This window comes from Mytilus edulis, chromosome 6 (genome assembly GCF_963676685.1).
Source record: "Mytilus edulis chromosome 6, xbMytEdul2.2, whole genome shotgun sequence".
Classification (NCBI taxonomy): domain Eukaryota; kingdom Metazoa; phylum Mollusca; class Bivalvia; order Mytilida; family Mytilidae; genus Mytilus; species Mytilus edulis.
Genome location: NC_092349.1, coordinates 38,870,678 through 38,891,831, shown reverse-complemented (window position 1 = coordinate 38,891,831; position 21,154 = coordinate 38,870,678). Strand labels below are relative to the sequence as shown.

The following is a 21,154-nucleotide window of genomic DNA, read 5'->3' as shown; positions in this document are numbered from 1 at the left end:
ATACTGTGTCTGGGATTGATGAGACATATTTTTTTGGAGTTGGAATACTGTGTCTGGGATTGATGAGACATATTTTTTTGGAGTTGGAATACTGTGTCTGGGATGGATGAGACATCTTCCTTCAGAGCTGTGATCCAAATCTGATGAGAGAACTTTCTTTGATAGTGCCAAGAATGGGTATATAAACCTCTCCTGTTATACTTGTATAAGATCTTATTGTTTTATAATCTAGAGTTCATTTTAATTTGTCTATTTGTTTTAATGATATATATATTTCATTATAGAAATCAACTGACAAAACAACTCCTGAGCAAGAAAATAAATATGTGAAAACACTGAAAAGTCTATGTTCTCAATGTGGTAAAAACGCTGCATTTCATCTGAGGGGATTAAATACAAATGGAGAGAAAATTGAAAAACTGAAGTCAATCCTCCGAGATCTTGGAATGAAAGGTATGGACTAAGATCCTTGATAAGATGAAATAAGAATGTATGGGTAAAATGCAAGTTAAGTCTACTATGTTGAAAACTGCTATGAAAGTTGAGAAAGTTGAGATCTACTTATAGTCTGTTTATATCAAAACTGTAGGACTACTTCTTTTAGGATATTGTTGACCGAAATAAGAAATATCTCTCTGAAACTACTGGGCCAAATTTCACCAAACTTGACCACAATCGTCAAAAGGGTATTTAGTTTAACTAATATGTCTGATGACCCTGTCTGCCATCCAAGATTGCTGACATGGAAAACAATTGAACATAAGGGTAAAATGCATGTTTTGCCTTTTAATTTGAAAACTGATAGATATATGTAGAGAGAAATTCTGATGGGAGCAAAATTCTGCAGAATGTTGAGCTCTACTTTTTGCACATTTTAGTAAAAAATATTAGATGATTTCTTATAGGAGTAATTGCCCGTCAATGAAGAATTTTACCCTTTTTTAAATGTTTGCCTTTTAATTTGAAAAATAATACTCGATCTTAAAGACTGTAATTGATAGGTAGACACAACAGAAAGCAAAAATGATCAACAAGACAAGATCTCCAAATAAAACTTGGAAAGATTGAGAAAAAACCAAAACAGATATTATTATCATCAATAACAAATCAACAAAATGATGAGATTTTTGTAATGAATTATGTTCTAGTTCAAGCAAACACTGAGGTTGGACCTAGTGTTCTGAACAAATTCAGTAAGGAAAGTACTCATGTATAGGTAAACAAAAAAGACTTAGATCTGACAGCAAAAGTCTTAATTCTATTTAGGGCACAAATGTGTGCTGATTATTTCAAAAAGTTGTGAACAATTTTCAATCAATCTTAACTTTCTTAATACTGTATGTTGACTTATCAACTAAGAAAACTGAAAAAAAACCAGTCTAATTATGCATTTACCATATGTTTATATTACAAATTGAATTATTAGGTAACATTGATTAGTTCTGAGGGGATTAAACATTCACACACCAGATAATATTGAATTTGATCCTATTCGTTGGACTGGTCTGAACACATTCATTAAACTTGATGATTGATGAAGTAGGGGTATATCATTGTAGGTAAACCAAGTAAGGAACAGGTTCCAATGGTCTTATTGAGAAAGGAAGCTGCTGAACTGGACTCTGACAATATTATCGGCAAAGAAAAAGGTTATTATCATTTGGTTTTGAAAAATGCGCACTTGTCATTTCACACGAGTAATGTATCTGTGAATAAGTCTAAAACCTAAGAAAATAATGAAAAGGCAACAGGCAATCAACTGGCAGCATAAGACAGAAGTCAATATATCTAAAACAATATACATGTATTAATGTGTATACAGTTTGTAAGTATGTCCAAATAATGTGTTTATACAATATGCTGGTATTCTATGCAACATGCCAGTATTTTTATCAAATATGTCAGTATTTTCATAAAATGTTTAGACATTATATGATTAAGACCTTGACATATTATATAAACACCTGTTTTTGTAGACAGTTGACCACTAGATGTCTCTAAAGTGTATGTTTGGTTACTGTCACATTAATGTATATCCTTTATCTCCTTTTCATCAGATCAAGTCTGAATATGTGTTCTTATTTCAATGATATATACAAATATATGTAAGTCTTGTTTTATGAACTATAACAAAGACAAATGAAAAATATTCTATTATTCATTGATTTTGACTTTATTCTATTGAGTGTTATCTTCATGTACATTGGGGCTGATTCGAAAGAAAAATCATAACAGGTACTGTAAAAACTTTGGCATGACAACAATTTTGTATGCTGTCCTTTACTTAAAGCACACTTTTACTATGGAAATACATACTGAGGTTCCAAAACTGCATTTGATGAAATTTTATGAAGATGTCTTTAAGACCAAATTCCCCACACTGAGCAATTATGTTCAATTGAATAAAGCTTAATTGTAACAAAGTCCTGGTGTGTAGCTGAGGTAAAATGGTGTGTACCTAAAAATGCTTCCTGCATATCTGCAAAGCAATGACGAAGAAAACCCAACCAATATCAATCCCATTTGTACAGATTGTCGTAAAATGAAGTTTGTTTTATGGACTTATTTTATTGTGGTTATAAGCTGTATTTGTATTATATTTTACTTTAAATTTACGTTGCATTTTATTCATTTTAGTGATAGGTCAACGTAATGCAAGAAGTAAATACAACAGACATGACAGAAAACCACAGCCTGTTGCTCCACATGTATCTCCTGTCAAATTCAGTCGTATAAAAGATCTGATAGAAAGTGAAGAGTCAGATTAAATATTTGTTATAAGACTTGAAGAAGATACACAGGCAATTTTTTCCAACGTGATTTTAACATGAGAATCACGTGATATTCACGTTGTCCACACAACGTGAGTAGAACGTGAAACGAGCAGAAACGTAATATTCACGTTGTGAGCACAAACGTGAACAAAACGTTGGTCACACGTGATATTCACGTTGTGTATAATGCCACATGATATCAACGTGATAATACAACAGGACATTTATGTGAAACAGCCATTTGGAAAAAATGAAATATTGTCTTTGTTGTACTTATTGACATATCATTTTTTTTCTTGGTCATCTCTATTTGAAGATGTTTCTCTGGTTCTTTATCTTAAAAGTATGGTAACTGTGAGTTAAACATCAATAAATTATCTTGTAGGTTATAACTGATTATCAGCTACCTCATATGCATGTTTAATGTACCTGTTATCATCCTGAATATGTATGTAATATTTGCAGCTGGATGTTAAGCATACATCAAAACTTAACTATCATTACAATATATTTTAATCCAAATCTTTTTTTCAAAGTTTGAAAGGAAGTCGAATTCGAAATTGTACAACAAATTATGCATAACCAAATGTATACCAAACAACATTTCAATACAAACAAGCTATTTTACAATGTCCATTCTTTAATTTCCTCAATGCTCTTCAACTTTGAACTTGTTTGGCTTTATAAAATTTTGATATGAACGTCACTGATGAGTCTTATGTAGACGAAACGGGCGTCTGGCGTACTTTATTATAATCCTGGTACCTTTGATAACTATTAAGAGTTATGTCCCTTGTAGGTTTATCATGATCTAAAAATAATCAGCTTATGACTAAAAAAAATGTCCCTATCAAAGACATATATTGCCAAATGTTAAATAAGAAAAAACACTTTCCAACTTGAAATTCAATTATATTCATATTTAAGAATATTTTAAACAGTTCACATTTGATAAGTTACTGAAATAGTAACAAATAATATTTGAATGTTCTATCTTCTAAATGCTCCACTCTTTGATTTCTTCTTCATCTGAAAGGATAAAAAAAGAATTCTATTTATTGTTATTAGTATTATCTTATATTAGCCAGTGTTCTCCCCAGGATTTTTGGATAGCGCTGTGGTAAGCGCGTGATTTTCGACAATTCTCAGTAACTTTGTCGCGGCGCGCGGTTGGTTTGTAATTGATTTGTTATGTGTTTTTCTTATATAATGCTATTGATGTTTTCTCTTGTAATGATGTCCTCATCATGCTCATGAATGGAAGTTACCCCTTTGTTTGCTAATGTTATTGTCTGGATATAGACATGATAGAAGAAAAGGCTTTTTGTCTCCATTGTAAATTCACATAATCCTCATATTATCTGTCTATAAAACCCAAGGAGAAGTCTTTTCCATGGTGGGTCTATACCAGACTGCCTAGATGTGAAGATTTCTTATCACTAACAGGTGATTAGCATACATAATGAAAGCTTTATTTTACTTCTAATATGAATGTTGCTTTTGCTTAAATGTAAAACAACAATGTGAGGGCTGTTCCAAAAATAAATGTAGATAAGGGGGAGGAAGGCACTTTTTATTTGACCCCACCATGCATACATTTTAATTTGGATATTTCATTTAAATATTCAAGCAGTGTTCTTAAATAACCACCACCCATCAAATTTTAATAAAAGTTCCTGGAAAAAGCCCATTAAAATTCTCAATTGAACCAGCTTTCGGTAACTGCAAGTACTCTCAGATCTTTAATTACTGTCTTTTTGTTGTTGGATGTACAATTACAAATCCATGTCCACTAGTGCTTTTGTTATATATGTAATTCTATTTGTATCCATCTAATATTCTGTATGTATGTGCCTGTCCCAAGTAAGGAGCCTGTAGTTCAGTGATTGCTGTTTGTTGCTGCGTTACATAATTTTTTTATTTTTTTTATTGTTTTTTACATTAATAAGGCTGTCAGTTTTCTCAATTGAATTCTTTAAAGTTTGTGATTTATCATGTTCATACATGTAGCTGACTGTGGTATGGGCTTTGCTCATTCTTGAAGGCTATACAGTGACCTATAGGTCATATTTTCTGTTTCATTTGGTCTCTTGTGGAGAGTTGTTTTATCAGCTAATGCTCAGGATAAAATTTGAATATCACAACCAAGGCCATGTGTAAATTTCCAAGAAATCTATGACTTCCATGAATTATTTCTTAAATAAAAAAATGTTAACCACATACTGAACTATATATATAACCAACTATACATTATGGATTTTTTTCATTGTTATGGATGTACAGTAGCCCATAATTGCTTACATCCACTTTATTTGAACTTTGGTGGATAGTTGTCTCATTGGCAATAATACCTTATCTTTTCATTTCAATCATTTCTATTATAGCCTGTTTAATTCAACTTATCAGAATCTAAATAAGTGCATTTTGTATTATATTTTCAAAAGTGTACACTAAAACGTTGTGGTTGGTTTAAAATATTCTAAAACAATAGAAATTCAAACAATGACATAACATTATTTTCATTTTGGTGTACAAACAATAAGATTACCCATAATCCTTTAGATTCTGAAATGATTTCTTATTTCTTCTTTAAAATGTACAATATACACATAAGATATAATTACTTACAAGTGCAGCTATCAACAAAAAAGCTTCCTTTTATAGTCTGACTTGAATAGTGAAGGTGTTGCCTAGCATCTGTTTTACTATGAAGCTGTAAATTAAAAAAAAAATAACATCAGATTGTCAATATGTGCTTTAGAACAGGATTGAAACAGAGCAAACAGGAGAAAAAAGGCAAACATTCATCTGGAAATCTTAACTATTTTTTATAAATCTCAAAGCTTTGAGCCTTTCATTTAAAACTTTGTCAATGAATGAATAAATGGTTCATAAAATGAAATAAGGTCAAGAAAATGATTATATTATACAGTTTTTAAGATCAAAATGAAATTCTAGATATTCCTCAAGGTTCTGAGCATCAGTTTCAGATTGCTGTTAACTTTTTATGTCAATTTAGCATTTAAGCTATTGTTGCTGTCAACATTGTAAAATCCACAATTACTGGACAGTCATAACTTTAGATTTCAATTTTGAATGAGCTGTCAATAAGACAATTTATGAATTACTGAAACTCTAAATATTCAATCATCTTTGACGAGATTTCCTGTATGCAAGTTAATAAATAACCTGCAGTATGAAGGATATAATCATTATTTGGTTATGGGTTGTAACAACATTATTGAACAATGAAATAAAAAAAATGTATACACTTGTTTGTTCTCTCCTAGCAGAAAGATAAAGTAAATTATGCTGTATGGTCTTTGTTCATTGTTGAAGGCCGTACAGTGACCTATAGGACAAAGGTGTTAATAACTGACTCATTTGGTCTTTTGTGGAGAGTTAACTCAATGGCAATCATACCACACCTTTTCTTTTTTTTATATAGAATATACATAGATAAAATAGTTGCATTATTTTTTTTTTTCTTATATCTAATTATTAACAGATTATATACAACATGTTCTAAACTTCAATGGTGCTTTATCAAATAAATTTTGACTTTTAACATTACTTTACCAGAAAATGACCCCCCCCCCTCCCCCCCAATTTTTTTTTTTAAAAAAATGTAAGGAGATGGAAAGTAAGACAGAAAAAAGAATTTTATCCTATTGTGACCTAAACATCAAAAAAATTATATTATAGTATACTTGAATAGGAAATGTTTTCTTGTTTTACTATAAAATTACCTTCAGGTTAACTTGATTACAATCAAAATTCTTCATATTTCTGTAGTGTGATTCTGAAGCACTGCTAGAGTATCATGTCTTCTATTCATCTTACATATATATTTGCCTCAAATTCAGATTTTATTTTCTGGAAAAAAAATAAATATATTCAAATACTTGTTAATTAACATGAAATTTAATACACATATTACATGTAGTATGCCTCCTTCCACTGACTGAAAAAAAAATGTCACATACTCATCTTTAGTAATGTTGATATTATGAATATTTTATATCATTAAAGATTGGCATCATTGCACAGGGATTTTATGCTGAGAGACTTAAATATTTTTTTGTCTGTATGTATAAACATTTCTTTTTTCTTCTCTCTTTATTTTACTATTCCTTTTGTTGTGTGATATTAAATTAAGAGACTTAATTGACTAGAATTGTCAGTTTTCCTTATAAAGGTCTTGTTTTCTCCACTAATAAAAACAGGATGCCACAAAATAGCACCATGGTGTTTAAAGTGACCTCAATTACTTTTTAGTATGAGGAAATAAAGACATCAATGAATCAATAAATGTGACAGTGTCCATTTTTTTTTTAGCATAATCAGTATTTTTTTTTGTGTATAATGATTCTAAATATGCAGGCTTATTGTACAGTGTGTTAATAAAAAAGTAAACAGCTGCAATAGGAGTGCACGATTGCAAGCCCTCCAAATTCATATCAATTTTGTTTAAAGTTTAGAATGAAATATTGTAGAAGGCAGTACATTTTTGTAGAACATTTGATTTATCATGTTTATAAATTTTTGTATGCATTACATGACATCCTTCAGTTGACAAGTAGCAAATAGTTAATGCTAGCATTTTGTTGCAAAGTTACTTAAATATCATATGTAGCATTAATGTAACAAATGAAATATATTCTTTCTCTGCGCATTTGCTGCAAGCCAAAAGGAATGTGGTTTTTTTTTTAGAGCATACTATTTTTAGAGCATACTATTTTGTTAAACATGTTAAATGCATAACATTTAATAAAATGGAATAAGTGCATACATATCTGTTGGAACTTTGTTGAATTGTCCTTCTAACACTGACCCAGACTTCTCCCTCTGTCATTTTCTTTTTCATGTCAGGAATTTACAAACAGATCCTCCATAATCAAGACTTCATTCAAGACCTGCTTAATAACTGTTATATAGAAAAAATAAATGCATAAATATTCAGCATTTCATTTACAGTAACATATACAGTTATTGTCATAGTCTGATAAAACTTTAAAGGAAAATTACAGTGACTACCATAGGCATATTATGATAACTATAGCCATGTTGCAATTTGGGCATAACATAATTTGATTTCAACCAAAATTGTGTGATAAATAGCGGCGTTTTACGTTTCCGCAAATTGGCATTACTTTTCCGGAAAAAAAAGATGACGTTTCCAGAAAAAAAAGTTTACATTTCCGCAAATAAATATCTTACTTTTCCGGAAAAAAAGTAACTATTCCGGAAAAAATAAATTATTGCTTTTCCGCAAATAATTGAGGAATACCTGTTGATCGAAAGCAAAGCCATAATATAAAATAAATATTAAGTAAGTCAAAGGTCATCATAACATGCAAGTAAACTTCATCATTTAAATCTATGAAAACGTATGTTCAAAAGTCAGCACTAATCAGAAATATCTTGATATGAGTTCATAAGTCAGTTCTGGCAGAATATTTGTAGCCAACACGCGCGCCGCTCAAAGTCCACAGTAGTACATTCACCGTTTACAAGTTTTGTATTTTGTTCAAGAACTTAAGGAAGTCCATCTTCTCCTTTTCACATTTCCAAACGGGTGCTTTTACAGTTAGAGTTCTCACCTTTATGTAAGATGTTGTTTGCAGTTTCAATAACACATCGATAAAAACAAACAAAAAATGTTAGGATGGCTAGCGTAAAACTGCTCGTTCAAGTGGGCATGAAAAGACTCGGCACTATTCGTGTTTTCGTAACAGCAGTATGCATTACACATTCAAAGTCATTATGAACTACCTCGGGCTGGAGAGTTATTCTTCGGGTAGTGCACACATCAATAAGCCGATCCAACAGTTTCGTGTAACATTCCTCGGATTTAAGTGGAAGTAACGCAAATACAAGACGAATGTAGTTACCATTTTTACATCCATGTATCGAATAAACTGAGTTGGTAGAAGAATTTCGGACAGGATTTAAATGTGCCATCTATGAAAATATCAGTTATTTCATTACATAGACATACCAAGTTGGTATAACGATTCCGGAATCAAAATCATTGACTAATTAAAAGTTAATATGAGTTTCAATTTTGTTAGTGTTCAAATTTATTTGTCTTAATGTCTCGTGAATTTCTAATCTACATTAGGTAATTTTGGAAACTGCTTTCGCCTGTCTCTGTATAAGGACATAGCAACATTTTTCAAGTCAATATATTATATTCAATTATTTATAGTTTACCAGGTAAATTTCCGGAAAAGTAATAAATACAAATTGCGGAAACGTATACTTTAAATTTGCGGAAACGTAGCATTGGGACTTTGAAAAATTAGCGGAAATGCAATACGCCCATAAATAGTGGGACAGTGAAAGTTAATTGCCTGATAACTCAAGTGTCATTCTGTGAACAATCTTGACATGTATCATCATAATCATGTATATTAAATTGTTAAAGGAAAGGAGTTAAATGTTCAGTATGAGACAAGCATGGCAAGTGAAGTTTATATACCACTTCAGATAGATCAGTGTTATACATGTATATCTTAACCTGCAGCTGAATATAAAAAAGGCCTCCTGTATTTGAGTTTTTGCCAGATATTCAGATTCCTCTGGCTTTATTCATGATATTCCAAAATAAAAAAAATCCTCATAACCTAACTCTACTTTTCTTTTCATAATCAATGATAATACCACAGTCCACTGGACGTTAATCAACCAACAATCAATCAATCTTTTCATAATTTTTTATTTTAAATGGATATATAAATATAAACTAATCTACCAATGTACATGTATCTATAAATACTAACTTTAGCACTAGCGGATCTAGACATTTCCATAAGTGGGGGCCCACTGACTGCCTAAGAGGGGACCCGCTCCAGTCACGCCTCAGTGATTCCCTATATAAGCAACCACATTTTTGGCCCCCACCTCAATCCGCCTCTGTTTAGTTTTCTTTTAAACTTTTGAATTACATGTATATTTTATTTGGGAAAAGGGGGATCCAGGATTTTTAAAAGGGGGCATCAAGATATTTTTTTACAGAGATTATACAAAGTTGTAGTGTCTTTGGTAATTTTCTTTCAAAAGAAAGCCGAAGGCTGTGTTTTTTTATCAACTAATTTGCTCTCCTTTGGCACTCCACTTTTTTTACATTCACACTAGTCCAAATAATAATGACGTCTTGCAAGGCTATTTTAGTTTTTTTTCTGGGACGCCTTCCTACGACTTTGGACTACATTCACACCACCAAAACAAAAACAATAATAAAAGTCAATATGGGATAAGGTAACATTTTTCCCTACGTAAAATATGAAAAGGTCTACATTTTTAATTAGACTAATTTATATAAAAAGGGTGGGGTAACAAAACCACAGCAGCACACCCTATCAATTAAGTATTGAGGTCTCCCAGCTAGAGACGGTATTACTGAGGGATCGTTCGCCCTGATAACATGGTCGCCCTAGGTTCGTTCGCACTGAGTTTGTTCGCCCTGGTAATCTGTTATCCTTGGGCTGTCGCCCTATTTTCATTTATGATATGTATATGTTACATTAATGAAAGAAATATATATTTGTATATATTAAAATTTATGTATATCTATTAACAGTTAAATACAGAATATTAATTAAATAAAATTCTTGGCTGCATTGTTACACTTTATCTTATAATTACTTTTAATTACTGTTGATTGAATTTTTATTGCTGATTAGGTATGATTTGAAATCTTTGATATCACTGATTGGTATATGAATTGCCTTTGATGATTAATAATGAAAAAAACATTTTTCTCAAATAAAATAGTCAGCTTGGATGGGTAAAAACACTGATGTACATTTGTTAGGCATGAACTTATAACCTACATGTACATGTAGTAGCAGCTAGCTGTAGACAATATAATACATCGTAAATATAATATTCGGCGAAACTGTAGACCGACTTCAACATATTCAATTAAATGCACACAACACAACACCATGATGATAATAAAAAATAAAAATCAGGGCGAACAGGTATCAGGGCGAACAGTCTCAGGGCGAAACGGAACTAGGACGAACAGTAACTAGGGCGAACCGAAATCGGGGCGAATGGCCCTGGATTCGCTAGACCCCAACGTACCCACCGCAAGAATTAACTATACTACTGTAGTACTATTGTCAACTTGCCTAAATGGGTTGTGAGATAAAATATGATATCTGTTATATCTTATTGACTTCCAAAGTATCTGCATGGCTTTAGTTTATGACAAGCAAGGACAGATCAGTTTAGCTACCTTGTAATATTTCTTACGGGTGTGGAGAGTAAACCCCACATTGACAAGAGCGTGTGCCGTGGTAATTTTCTTTTAAAAATTGCACAGGCACATATTCTGTCAATGTGGGGTTTACTATCCACACCTGTACGAAGCGATTTTTCGTAAGGGGGTGGATAGTAAACCTCACATTGACAAAAACAAGTGCCTGTGTATTTTTGTGATCATTATCATTATTGGTCTTCATGATACTCATAAAAATCATACCGCCCAGACACGTATAAATCTTGTTGTGACAGTAAAATTTTAATGAAAAAGGACACACAACTCACATACCAAATATAGGTATATCATGTATATCAAATGATTTAACTGTTTAAATTTAAGAAATTTAAAATTTTGGTGTTATGACATTGACAGGTGAGGTTTTTCAAATTGCCTTTGTTCTGGGATTGGTATACTATAATTTACTACTGTACACATGCCTTTAGAACGTGTTTGTGAATTATATACCTGATTTATATATCTCCAAGAGCTGTATTACTCTCCGTTTCCAGTACTGTGGTGTCAATATTCATGTCGTCTGGCATAGGACGCTCGTTTCCGTGAACCGTACGGGATAATGATCTGAGATACGAAGCACATCAATTCTCATTTAAACTTCATTTATCGATTGCATTTCATATTCAAACCTTCAAAATATTGATAAAATTTAAAATCTAAATCTTTCTATGCTACCAGATTGAAAACAAAACAATGGTAATAATGATTCCTCTTCTGGGCTACACACCTTCTTCTTCTTCTTCTTTATGTAAATCCCTCCAGTGTTGGAGCACACACAGCTAGCTGTGTTTCCTTAACGGATTAGTTTCCGAAATTTATCAAGGTGCGCGGTATTTCCCGCGGTTATTTTTAGCAAGCAATCTCCTTGTCCATGCAGTACCCGTTTCTTTACAACTGACAGTCTGTGTACTGATAACGCAACTTTAGCAGTAAAAAAACTTCTCTGGTCTACTTTACTGCGTACATGTGACTTTAAGAATTTGCAGTGCAGGTAAGTTCAACAAAATTACCGTTTTTTATCTGATTTTTTTTACCCTACTAACATTGCCTAAGTTTAAGAAATAGCACCTCACTTAACACAAACTCTATAAGACACAAGTCAAGCAGATTTACGAACTATTTTCCATACTCAGTGGTGGATCCATAAATTTTGATAAAAAAGCGGGGGGGGGGGGGGGGGGGGGTGCATATATTGCATGATTGCCTAAGGTTATAAGGCAAATTTTAACTATATAATTTGGGTAGGTAAGTGCTCAGGTAAGTGGTAAACAATTAGTTGTCTTCTTCTTCTATATGTATTTTCTTCCAATTATGGAACTCCTCCTCAACGGATATTTGTCTTCATATTCTATTTAAAATTAAATGCATGTGGAGTTGAAAGAAATAGAATTTATTTTATCAGCTTTGAACAGCCATCTTTTATTTCATGTTTAGCCTAAACATTAATGACATTACTACAAACTTTTAAGCTACATGTGAAAAACTATTTGAAGTTATTTTTTTATTGTGTATTAAATATTATTAACCAAACAATATTACCATTATGAAAATTAGATATTTTCCATCAATTGAATAATTGGATTTATGTTTTAGGGATACAACAAGTCTGCAAGTCCCTAGATATAAATGAACAGAGAAAATTATTGAGGAGATCATTGGGGAAAAAGCTTAACAAAGGAAATGTACTTTTCTATAAGGAGGAGAAGTGAAAGAAGCAGGTATTATATACTTGATTATCTTGGCTGTAACAATCAAACCATTGAGATAAATGTCTATATTTCAATCAATCAGCACGTAAACAAACAACAAAATCAGTAGAGGCATCTGTTAGTTAATACAAAGACTTCAATATAAGTGTCAATACAAATGTCAAAACAAATGTCAAAAAAAGAGGATGTGGTATGATTACCAATGAGACAACTCTACTCAAGAGACCAAAGGATACAGGCATTAATAACTAATAAATAAATTTGGTGTATTTACTGTTTTCTGATTGGTTAAAATTATTAGATTTATTTTCAATGTTGTCAATTTTGATGGCGACACGCCCACTCTGACGTTGTGTATTCATACGCCAACATGTGTGTACGTTGTTATTGTTAATATAAACAATATAAAAAGTTCTTTAAGCCTTATTTTTGATACAAATTTATTTATAATGAATGGCAATAATTTATTTTGATTTTATTGAACCATAAAACTAATTTTTGACTCTTCACATTTTACATAATCCGCTTCGGTTAGAGATATAAATAAAGGCTATATACATTTGTATATTAACTTGTCCATGCAACCTCATTATGTACATAAGGAGATCCAAGAGTACTAGTATGATTGTTTTTGTCCCATCATCCATCCCAAAATTTTCTTCAGTGTTACTGATAACTTTGTATCAGGCAGGCTTGTCATTTAATGTATATACATTGCACATTCTAATGCAACAACGTTTGTAGCGTTCATTTTGATTGGATAACGTCGCTTATTTACATGGCATCAATTGACAATTGATGCTATGGGACGTATGCGCAAGTGCAGACGGCAAATGACAGATTTTAAATTCATGTTTTAACGTTGTTTCTGTCAGTTTCATTAGAATGGAGATAACAATATTGTATTTTAAGCTCCGACGGCATCAATTGGGGATTTGATGATCGCAAATACCCGTTTACTGTCTTTGCTAACGCGTCCCCAGTAAACTTAATTTGCGACCATCAAATCCCCAATTGATGCCATCGGAGCTTAAAATACAATACAGTTATCTCCTAATTATATATTTATTTTATATAAAAGTCTACCGGTATGCCGTTTTTAATTTTTTGGGGTATGGTAAATATCTTGCATTCATTGAACCTCCAAAAATTATTTTTTCCATCCTCATTTGCTTTTCATTACTTTTATTTTCGAATCCCTTAAATAAAGTTTTTATTCTTATATTATTCATGATATATTTATAAAACCTTGATTTTTTTTGCAACCATATTATGGTATGGCATCATCGTCTGAAGACTTTTTGTTTCCAGGCAATAACTTTTGTAACTAAATGAATCTTTATGAAATTGTACCATAGGTTCCATACCCAAAGGAGGTTGGGTAGGGGTTATGGCTAAAAAAGTTTATACACAAGGGGCCAAAAACAATACTTCTTTTCTTGACCAATATAACTTTTCTTATGTTTGTAGGGAAAATTGGCGAAGTGTAACATCTATTAGGAATAAAAAGAGGAAATAATTGTCTGAAGCAGTAAATTATTATGACTGTGAAAAGAAGATATCAGAATATGAAATGAGTTTATTTCTGTCAAAAAGACTTGCTACAGAATGTTCCTCTTGTAATTTTATTGAAGACCAGACCATTGTCAACTTTAAGTAAAGGAAGATAATAAAACATTGAAGAGGAAATGAAGGAAAAGACTTAATTATCAAAGAGCATAACAAAGCATAATTCAGAATAACTCATGTGAAGGAATAATATTGTACAGTAAACAACATACAATAACGAACAATTTCATTTTTTGCAATTGCTGAATTTTTATGTTGTACTTTCAAAACTATGGTTACAGTACAGTAGTCTGTTTTCTATTAAATATTAATAAAACTTCAGAATTTTAAACTTTTGCTTTAATTCAGTGCAACGCTAGTGATAATAACTGTACATTTAAGTCTTGTTTGAACTGAAAGTTAAATATAAGGTACATGTACATGTATATTACTATTTTTCTTGTGACAGTAATTTGAAGGTAAAATTTATATGATTGATGATGCACATGCATTACCTTATATATTCACTTGATACATGAACATCAAACATGGCCAATGAAAAAACAACTTGCACTTACATAAGTAATACATGTGATATTGATATAAATTTATATCATAATCATGTGAAAAAATAGACATGAAAATAACACAACTTTTACATGTTAAAATAAGGTTGAAAAATCTGCATGTGAAATTAACACAATTTTTACACGTTGAAATCACGTTAAAAAATTTACATGTGAAATTAACACAATATTTACACGTTAAAATCACGTTAAAATTTTTACATGTAATAATAATGTGATATTTTAACGTGAATACCACATGATCAGATTAAAACGTGATTATCACGTGAGAATATCATGTTTGTAAAATACACGTGATATAAACGTTTAACCCATGTGATACACACGTGTGAAAAACGTTGTTCTCACGTGATGAGCACAAACGTGAAACACACGTTGGAAAAAATTGCCTGTGTAGTGCTATTCAATGTAAAAGATGTAACATTTTGTCATGGAGAGTAGACTTTTAATGAAATACAAAATGATATTGAAATATTTTGAGTTCTGAACTTTATTTTTTGCCACAATTGATTATGTTTATTTAAGGAGTATTCACTTAAAATGTAGAAGTAGTAGTTTGTGCTGTTTTCATGTGGTAAATGGTGTTTGAATGAAAGTATCCTCAAATTGAGATTGTTATAGATAGTTAGATAGTTTGACAGTTTTCCAAACAAATTGTGGATTTCTTTATTAAACCATCCTCTCTGTCTGTCTGTCCATAACACATTTACATAGCATTTTTCTCTAACAGCAAATAAAAAAAGCAGAGCTTCAATGTTGATGTTTTGTATCAATTTTCATATATTTAGGCTATACTGTCTGACAATTATAAGATCCTTCACTAATCTACTCTATTTGCCAAGAAATTCTTATTGTGTTAATTCTTATTAGCAACTGCAAATTATAACCTCCTCATATTGAGTACACATTTTAATATTTACTAGAACACACCCGCTAAATCGCGGGCATATACAGCTTGTGAACTGTTGTAGAATGATTTTTTGTAAAAGATGTTAAGTATGGAGAATTTCATAAAAGGTATCAAAAGCCCTCTCCCTTTCCCAAAGTCCAATATTTGTTTCCTTTCTGTTAAATATAATTGTTTTCATTTTTCTGGCCTCAGACCACAATTATTCTTCTCCTTTGCTACAATGCATCTTTTGGTAAAAGTCAAATTAAATTAAAAATTTGCACCGCTTCAAACATGAAGTAAATGTAACTGCTTATATATAGACTATACCATTTTCTACATTTGAAAATGCCTGTACCAAAGTCAGGAATATGACAGTTTTTGTCCATTCGTTTTTGATGCATTTTGTTATTTGATTTTGCCATGCAATTATGGACTTTCTGAATTGATTTTCCTCTAAGTTCAGTATTTTTGTGATTTTACTTTTTATTAGTGTAATAAAATATGCTTCTAGGGCAATCCATCAGTGCTTTTTCTTTTGAGAGCCTTATTAACATGCCAATGGTAGGATACGAATCTGAGGCTAATTTGAGGGGTTGTCGGAGGGGTCCTGATCCTGAAATACCGGGCTTAAAACCATGAAATCCCGAGATGCAGAATTTAAAGAAATTCATATCCCGAAATCAAAAATATATTCCCGGATCCTGGAAGGATCAATCCCAAATCCCTAGCTTAAAACACCCGATCCCAACGTCCCGAAAAAAGTTCTGCCTCCCTCTAATCTCTGCTCTACTTTCATTTTCAACAACAAATATTTATGCCCCATTTATGGGCATTATGTTTTCTAGTCTGTGCATCCGTGCGTTTGTTCGTTCGTTCGTCCGTCTGTCCAGCTTCAGGTTAAAGTTTTTGGCCCAGGTAGTTTTTGATGAAGTTGAAGTCCAATCAACTCAAAACTTAGTAAATATAGTGCCGATGTGGCATCTGTGTACTATGGACACATTCTTGTTTCCACATGTTTTACTTATTTTAATATATAGGCAACTGGTATGACCCCTTAAATAGTAAACATTCCAAAGAAAACAGTAGACAGAATACAGAGTCTCTATATATTAAAGTAGTATAATCGTAATTTACATGTAGAAAAACGCGAAAAACAATTGTCCTCTCTAAGGAGGTATGATAGTTGTGGTTCTTGCGATCTAAACACCATGATTAGGAGAACTCTCTGATTGGCTTATTTATTTTTCATTTTTGTTATCTATCATACGATTGGTTGTACTTGTGTCACATGTTTCGCTTATTTTTAATATATTTGTAACTGATATGACCCCTTAAATAGTAAACATTTCAAAGAAAACAGTAGACAGAATACAGAGAGTCTCTATATATTAAAGTAGTATAATCGTAGTTTACATGTAGATCTACGCGAAAAACAATTGTTCTCTCTAAGGAGGTATAATAGTTGTGTTTCTTGTGATCTAAACACCATATGCATGATATGGATACGTCTGATTGGCTTATTTATTTTTCATTTTTGTTATCTATCATACAATTGGTTGTACTTGTGCATGTTTCAAACCGGATGTGTTATCTATGACTAAAAGTCAGTCTGATGACGGAATCAATTTCTGGACTCCTTTTTGTCGTTAATCATTAGAATGGATGACAAATGCGACTACGCATGTTACCTATAGAACATAGAGGCATGATGATTAATTTATCGTGGAAGGAAGAAAATCAAAACACAAAATGAGGTCTTCTCGTTTAATAGTATAGATAAGCTTAACCCTGTGTGCTTCTCTGCTTTCTTTCGTCTGCTTCCACAATCTGGTAGATGTTAAGGTATTTCCTTTCAATCAAAAGCAAGACTGGTACTTGATAGTGAGCAGTAGATCATGCACTACATATTGGTACGTTTATTATTTGTCAAATTTTGGTGGGATACTCATTTTGTCATATTAAGTCCATATTATGTTGTGACGTGTTGTTTGACATTTTTGGTTTTGTTTGGCGTATTTTAAGGTATGTCATAAGTTTAAATTGAAAAATTTGACACCATCTTTTTGAAAAAACTTCTTGTCTTTCCAAAAGAGGGACGAAAGATACCAAAGGGACAGTCAAACTCATAAATCTAAAACAAACTGACAACGCCATGGCTAAAAATGAAAAAGACAAACAGAAAAACAATAGTACACATGACACAACATAGAAAACTAAAGAAATAAACAACACGAACCCCACCAAAAACTAGGGGTGATCTCAGGTGCTCCGGAAGGGTAAGCAGATCCTGCTCCACATGCGGCACCCGCCGTGTTGCTTATGTGATTACAAATCCGGTAAATAGTCTAATTCGGTAGGTCAAATTCATGAAAGGGAAGGGGATTGTAGTTACGACGTGAGGAACATATCCGATATCATTTGTGAAATGGTTGTTCCATAACGGTCAACCAACTCGTGATGGCGTCCGTAAAATTTACGAAGGGATGATTTCAACTTCACCATTTGGAACTCTTGATTTAATAGCTTCCTTGTGAGCAGTAAACCTCTATCAAGAAAATCATGATAGGAAATGCAAGCACGGGAATATCGTATCAATTGAGAGATATATACCCCGTATGCAGGTGCTGCTGGAATGTTGCTACTTAGAAATGGAAAGTTCACAATTGGAAAGCTGAAATCATCTCTTTTGTCGTAAAGTTTTGTCTTCAACCGACCCTCATTGTCAATTTCTAGATGTAAGTCAAGATATGAAGCTGACTTTACTGTATCTGTAGTATCCTTTATCTCCAATTCGATGGGATAGATGCGTTCCACATAGTCACCAAATTTTGAATTGTTTAGTGAAAGAACGTCATCTATATAGCGGAAAGTAGAGTTAAAGGATATTGCTAACTTCTTCTCTTTCTTCCTAAGAAGTTCCTGCATGAAGTCAGCCTCATAATAATAAAGAAACAAGTCAGCAAGTAGAGGGGCACAGTTTGTTCCCATTGGTATGCCGACAGTCTGTTGAAAAACACGTCCTCCGAACGTAACAAATATGTTGTCAATCAAGAAATCAAGCATCTTGATAATATCGGTTTCAGAGAATTTTTTGTTTGAATCAGAGTGATTCTTTACAAAGTAGGATTTATCCCTCCCTAAGACAAGATACTTGTATCTACGTTGGCCATTCTTTTTTATGAAGCAAAGTAATACCAACTCTTTTAATTTGTCTTTAAGTTTGGAATGTGGAATACTTGTGTAAAGAGTAGAGAAGTCAAATGTTTTAATACTGTTACAAGATGAAAGAGAGTTAGATTGTATGTACTCTAAAAGATCTTTGGAATTTTTAAGTATCCACATCTGATTCACGCCACCTCTAGAATAGGCAGTTTCACAATAACTTTGAAGCCCGTCTTTGATTGCTGATAAAATGGATGTTAATAATTTAGAAAGAGGTTTTGTGGAGCACTTGGAAGACCCAGCAATATACCGCTGTTTGTAAGGACACTTATGTAGTTTAGGTATCCAATACAGTGATGGAAGATCCAGTTCTTCATCTTTGGTTGAAATACTAAAGGAACAAAGAACAGACCTATGATTATCCAGGATTTCCTCTTTGGTAAGTGTCGTGAGGGTATATGTTGAGTTTCCAAGTGAATTGTCTGTACCTAATTCGTTTATCAAGCAATTAATGTAATGACTTTTACAGACAAAAACGATGTTATTTGGGGCTTTGTCTGCGGGGACAACAACATATTTATCATGGAGGTCGGATAGGTGTTTAGCAACATTTGGGTTGCAGGACAATATCATCAGATTTAAGTCATATTTGCACATGTTACACACGACTATTTTGTATTGCAAATAATAAAATAAGCCAACATTGACACTAGACAGTTTTCCAATTTTCCCTTAAATGTTATGGTAGTTTACTATTAGTCAATAGAATCGAGATCATTTTCACATACTGTTTTCCAACTCAGATATATATGCTGGGATCAATTTGCTTAAAACTACATTGCTTTTAGTATCAATAGCTTCCTTTAAATTTTGAACATTTTAGGGCCCGTAACGAAGTTGTTGGTACCATATAGTCATTCCGCAACAAACCATTATACGGAGTTTTTTGCTAAACACCTTCAGATATTGAGATGATTTTTGGTATATGAGTTAACCATGATGAGTTACAGATCAAGTTTAAGTTTCCTCCCGCTCTGCTAATTTTTGCGGAATTTACATGTTTGGACTTTGAGAAATTGTTGAAAATCACAGTTATACAGTCTTTTTTTCTAAACGCTTTCAGGTATTGTGATGATTTTTGGCATGTGAGTTAACCAAGATGAGTTACAGATCAAGATTAAGTTTTGTTCCGCTCAGCTAATTTTTGCTGAAATTACGGGCTATGGACTTTGATAAATTGTTGAAAATCACAGTTATACAGACTTTTTTTCTAAACACTTTCAGATATTGGGCTGATTTTTGGTATATGAGTTGTTCAGGATGGATTACAGATCAAGTTTAAGTTTCGTTCTGCTCAGCTAATTTTTGCTTGGATTTGGACTTTGATAAATTTTTGAAAATCAGTTATACAGACCTTTTTTCTAAATGCTTTCAGATATTGGGCTGAATTTTGGTATGTGAGCTAACCATGATTAGTTACAGATCAAGTTAAAGTTTCGTTCTGCTCCTCTAATTTTTGCCAAAATTAAGGGTTTACAACTTTGAAAATTGTTGAAAACCACAGTTATATGGACTATTTTTAGGCATGTCTCTAGATTTTGAGCTGATTTTTGACTACCATCATGTTTAATTTGTGTCCACATGTGTTATTAAAATTGCAGATTTTTTAACTTTTTGAGACGGGGCCATTCGTGTCACTTTGACACATCTAGTTTAATAATAATTTCTAAAGATTTAGAACTTTAACTGTTAAATTTCAGTATTAAGTTTATACTTGAAACAAATTCAATATGCATAATTTTTTATGTCTTTTTTTAACACTTGTTATAGTATTGTAAAATTTATAGAAATATGGGGAATTTTTTTTGTAGTTATATATATGCTGACAGTTTTATATTTTGATTGTCATCCTCTTTTCTTTTGGCTATCATTAAGTGTTGTGGCAAGGCCTGTTTATAAACGACCCAATATATCGTATTATTATACCTTACATATATTACAAACAATTCTAGTCACATGACATGGAATAATTCAGTTAATTTGCAATTAATTGCAAGGAAGGATGAATAACCCTAAAAATTTACACCAGTGGTGAATAACCCTATTATTCAACAGCGAATGACCTTTTGAATGTCTAGATTTGTACTCGAGTTTTCTCCCATGAAAATGACGTCACAGACGTAAATAAACAA

At 32.2% G+C, this 21,154-nt stretch overlaps 1 protein-coding gene and 1 long non-coding RNA gene across 3 annotated transcripts in view; one reads left to right on the top strand and one right to left on the bottom strand.

Annotated features, from left to right (window-relative positions):
- The window catches only part of LOC139527625 (protein starmaker-like), a 40,693-nt gene extending 25,311 nt beyond the window's left edge, over nt 1-15,382 (top strand). For both annotated transcript variants that reach the window (XM_071323155.1, XM_071323154.1), the window contains 4 exons: nt 285-453; nt 1,560-1,649; nt 2,638-2,796; nt 15,305-15,382. In XM_071323155.1, coding sequence (XP_071179256.1) covers nt 285-453; nt 1,560-1,649; nt 2,638-2,768 — 390 coding nt within the window. In that variant the 3' untranslated portion in view covers nt 2,769-2,796; nt 15,305-15,382. The remainder of the gene's footprint in view (nt 1-284; nt 454-1,559; nt 1,650-2,637; nt 2,797-15,304) is intronic.
- LOC139527624 (uncharacterized) lies at nt 3,666-11,705 on the bottom strand. Its single transcript, XR_011665403.1, has 5 exons — nt 11,515-11,705; nt 7,567-7,701; nt 6,524-6,650; nt 5,403-5,487; nt 3,666-3,803 (listed from the first exon to the last, which is right to left on the bottom strand). It is a non-coding gene; the product is annotated as an uncharacterized lncRNA (long non-coding RNA).
- Nucleotides 15,383-21,154: the final 5,772 nt, after the last annotated feature.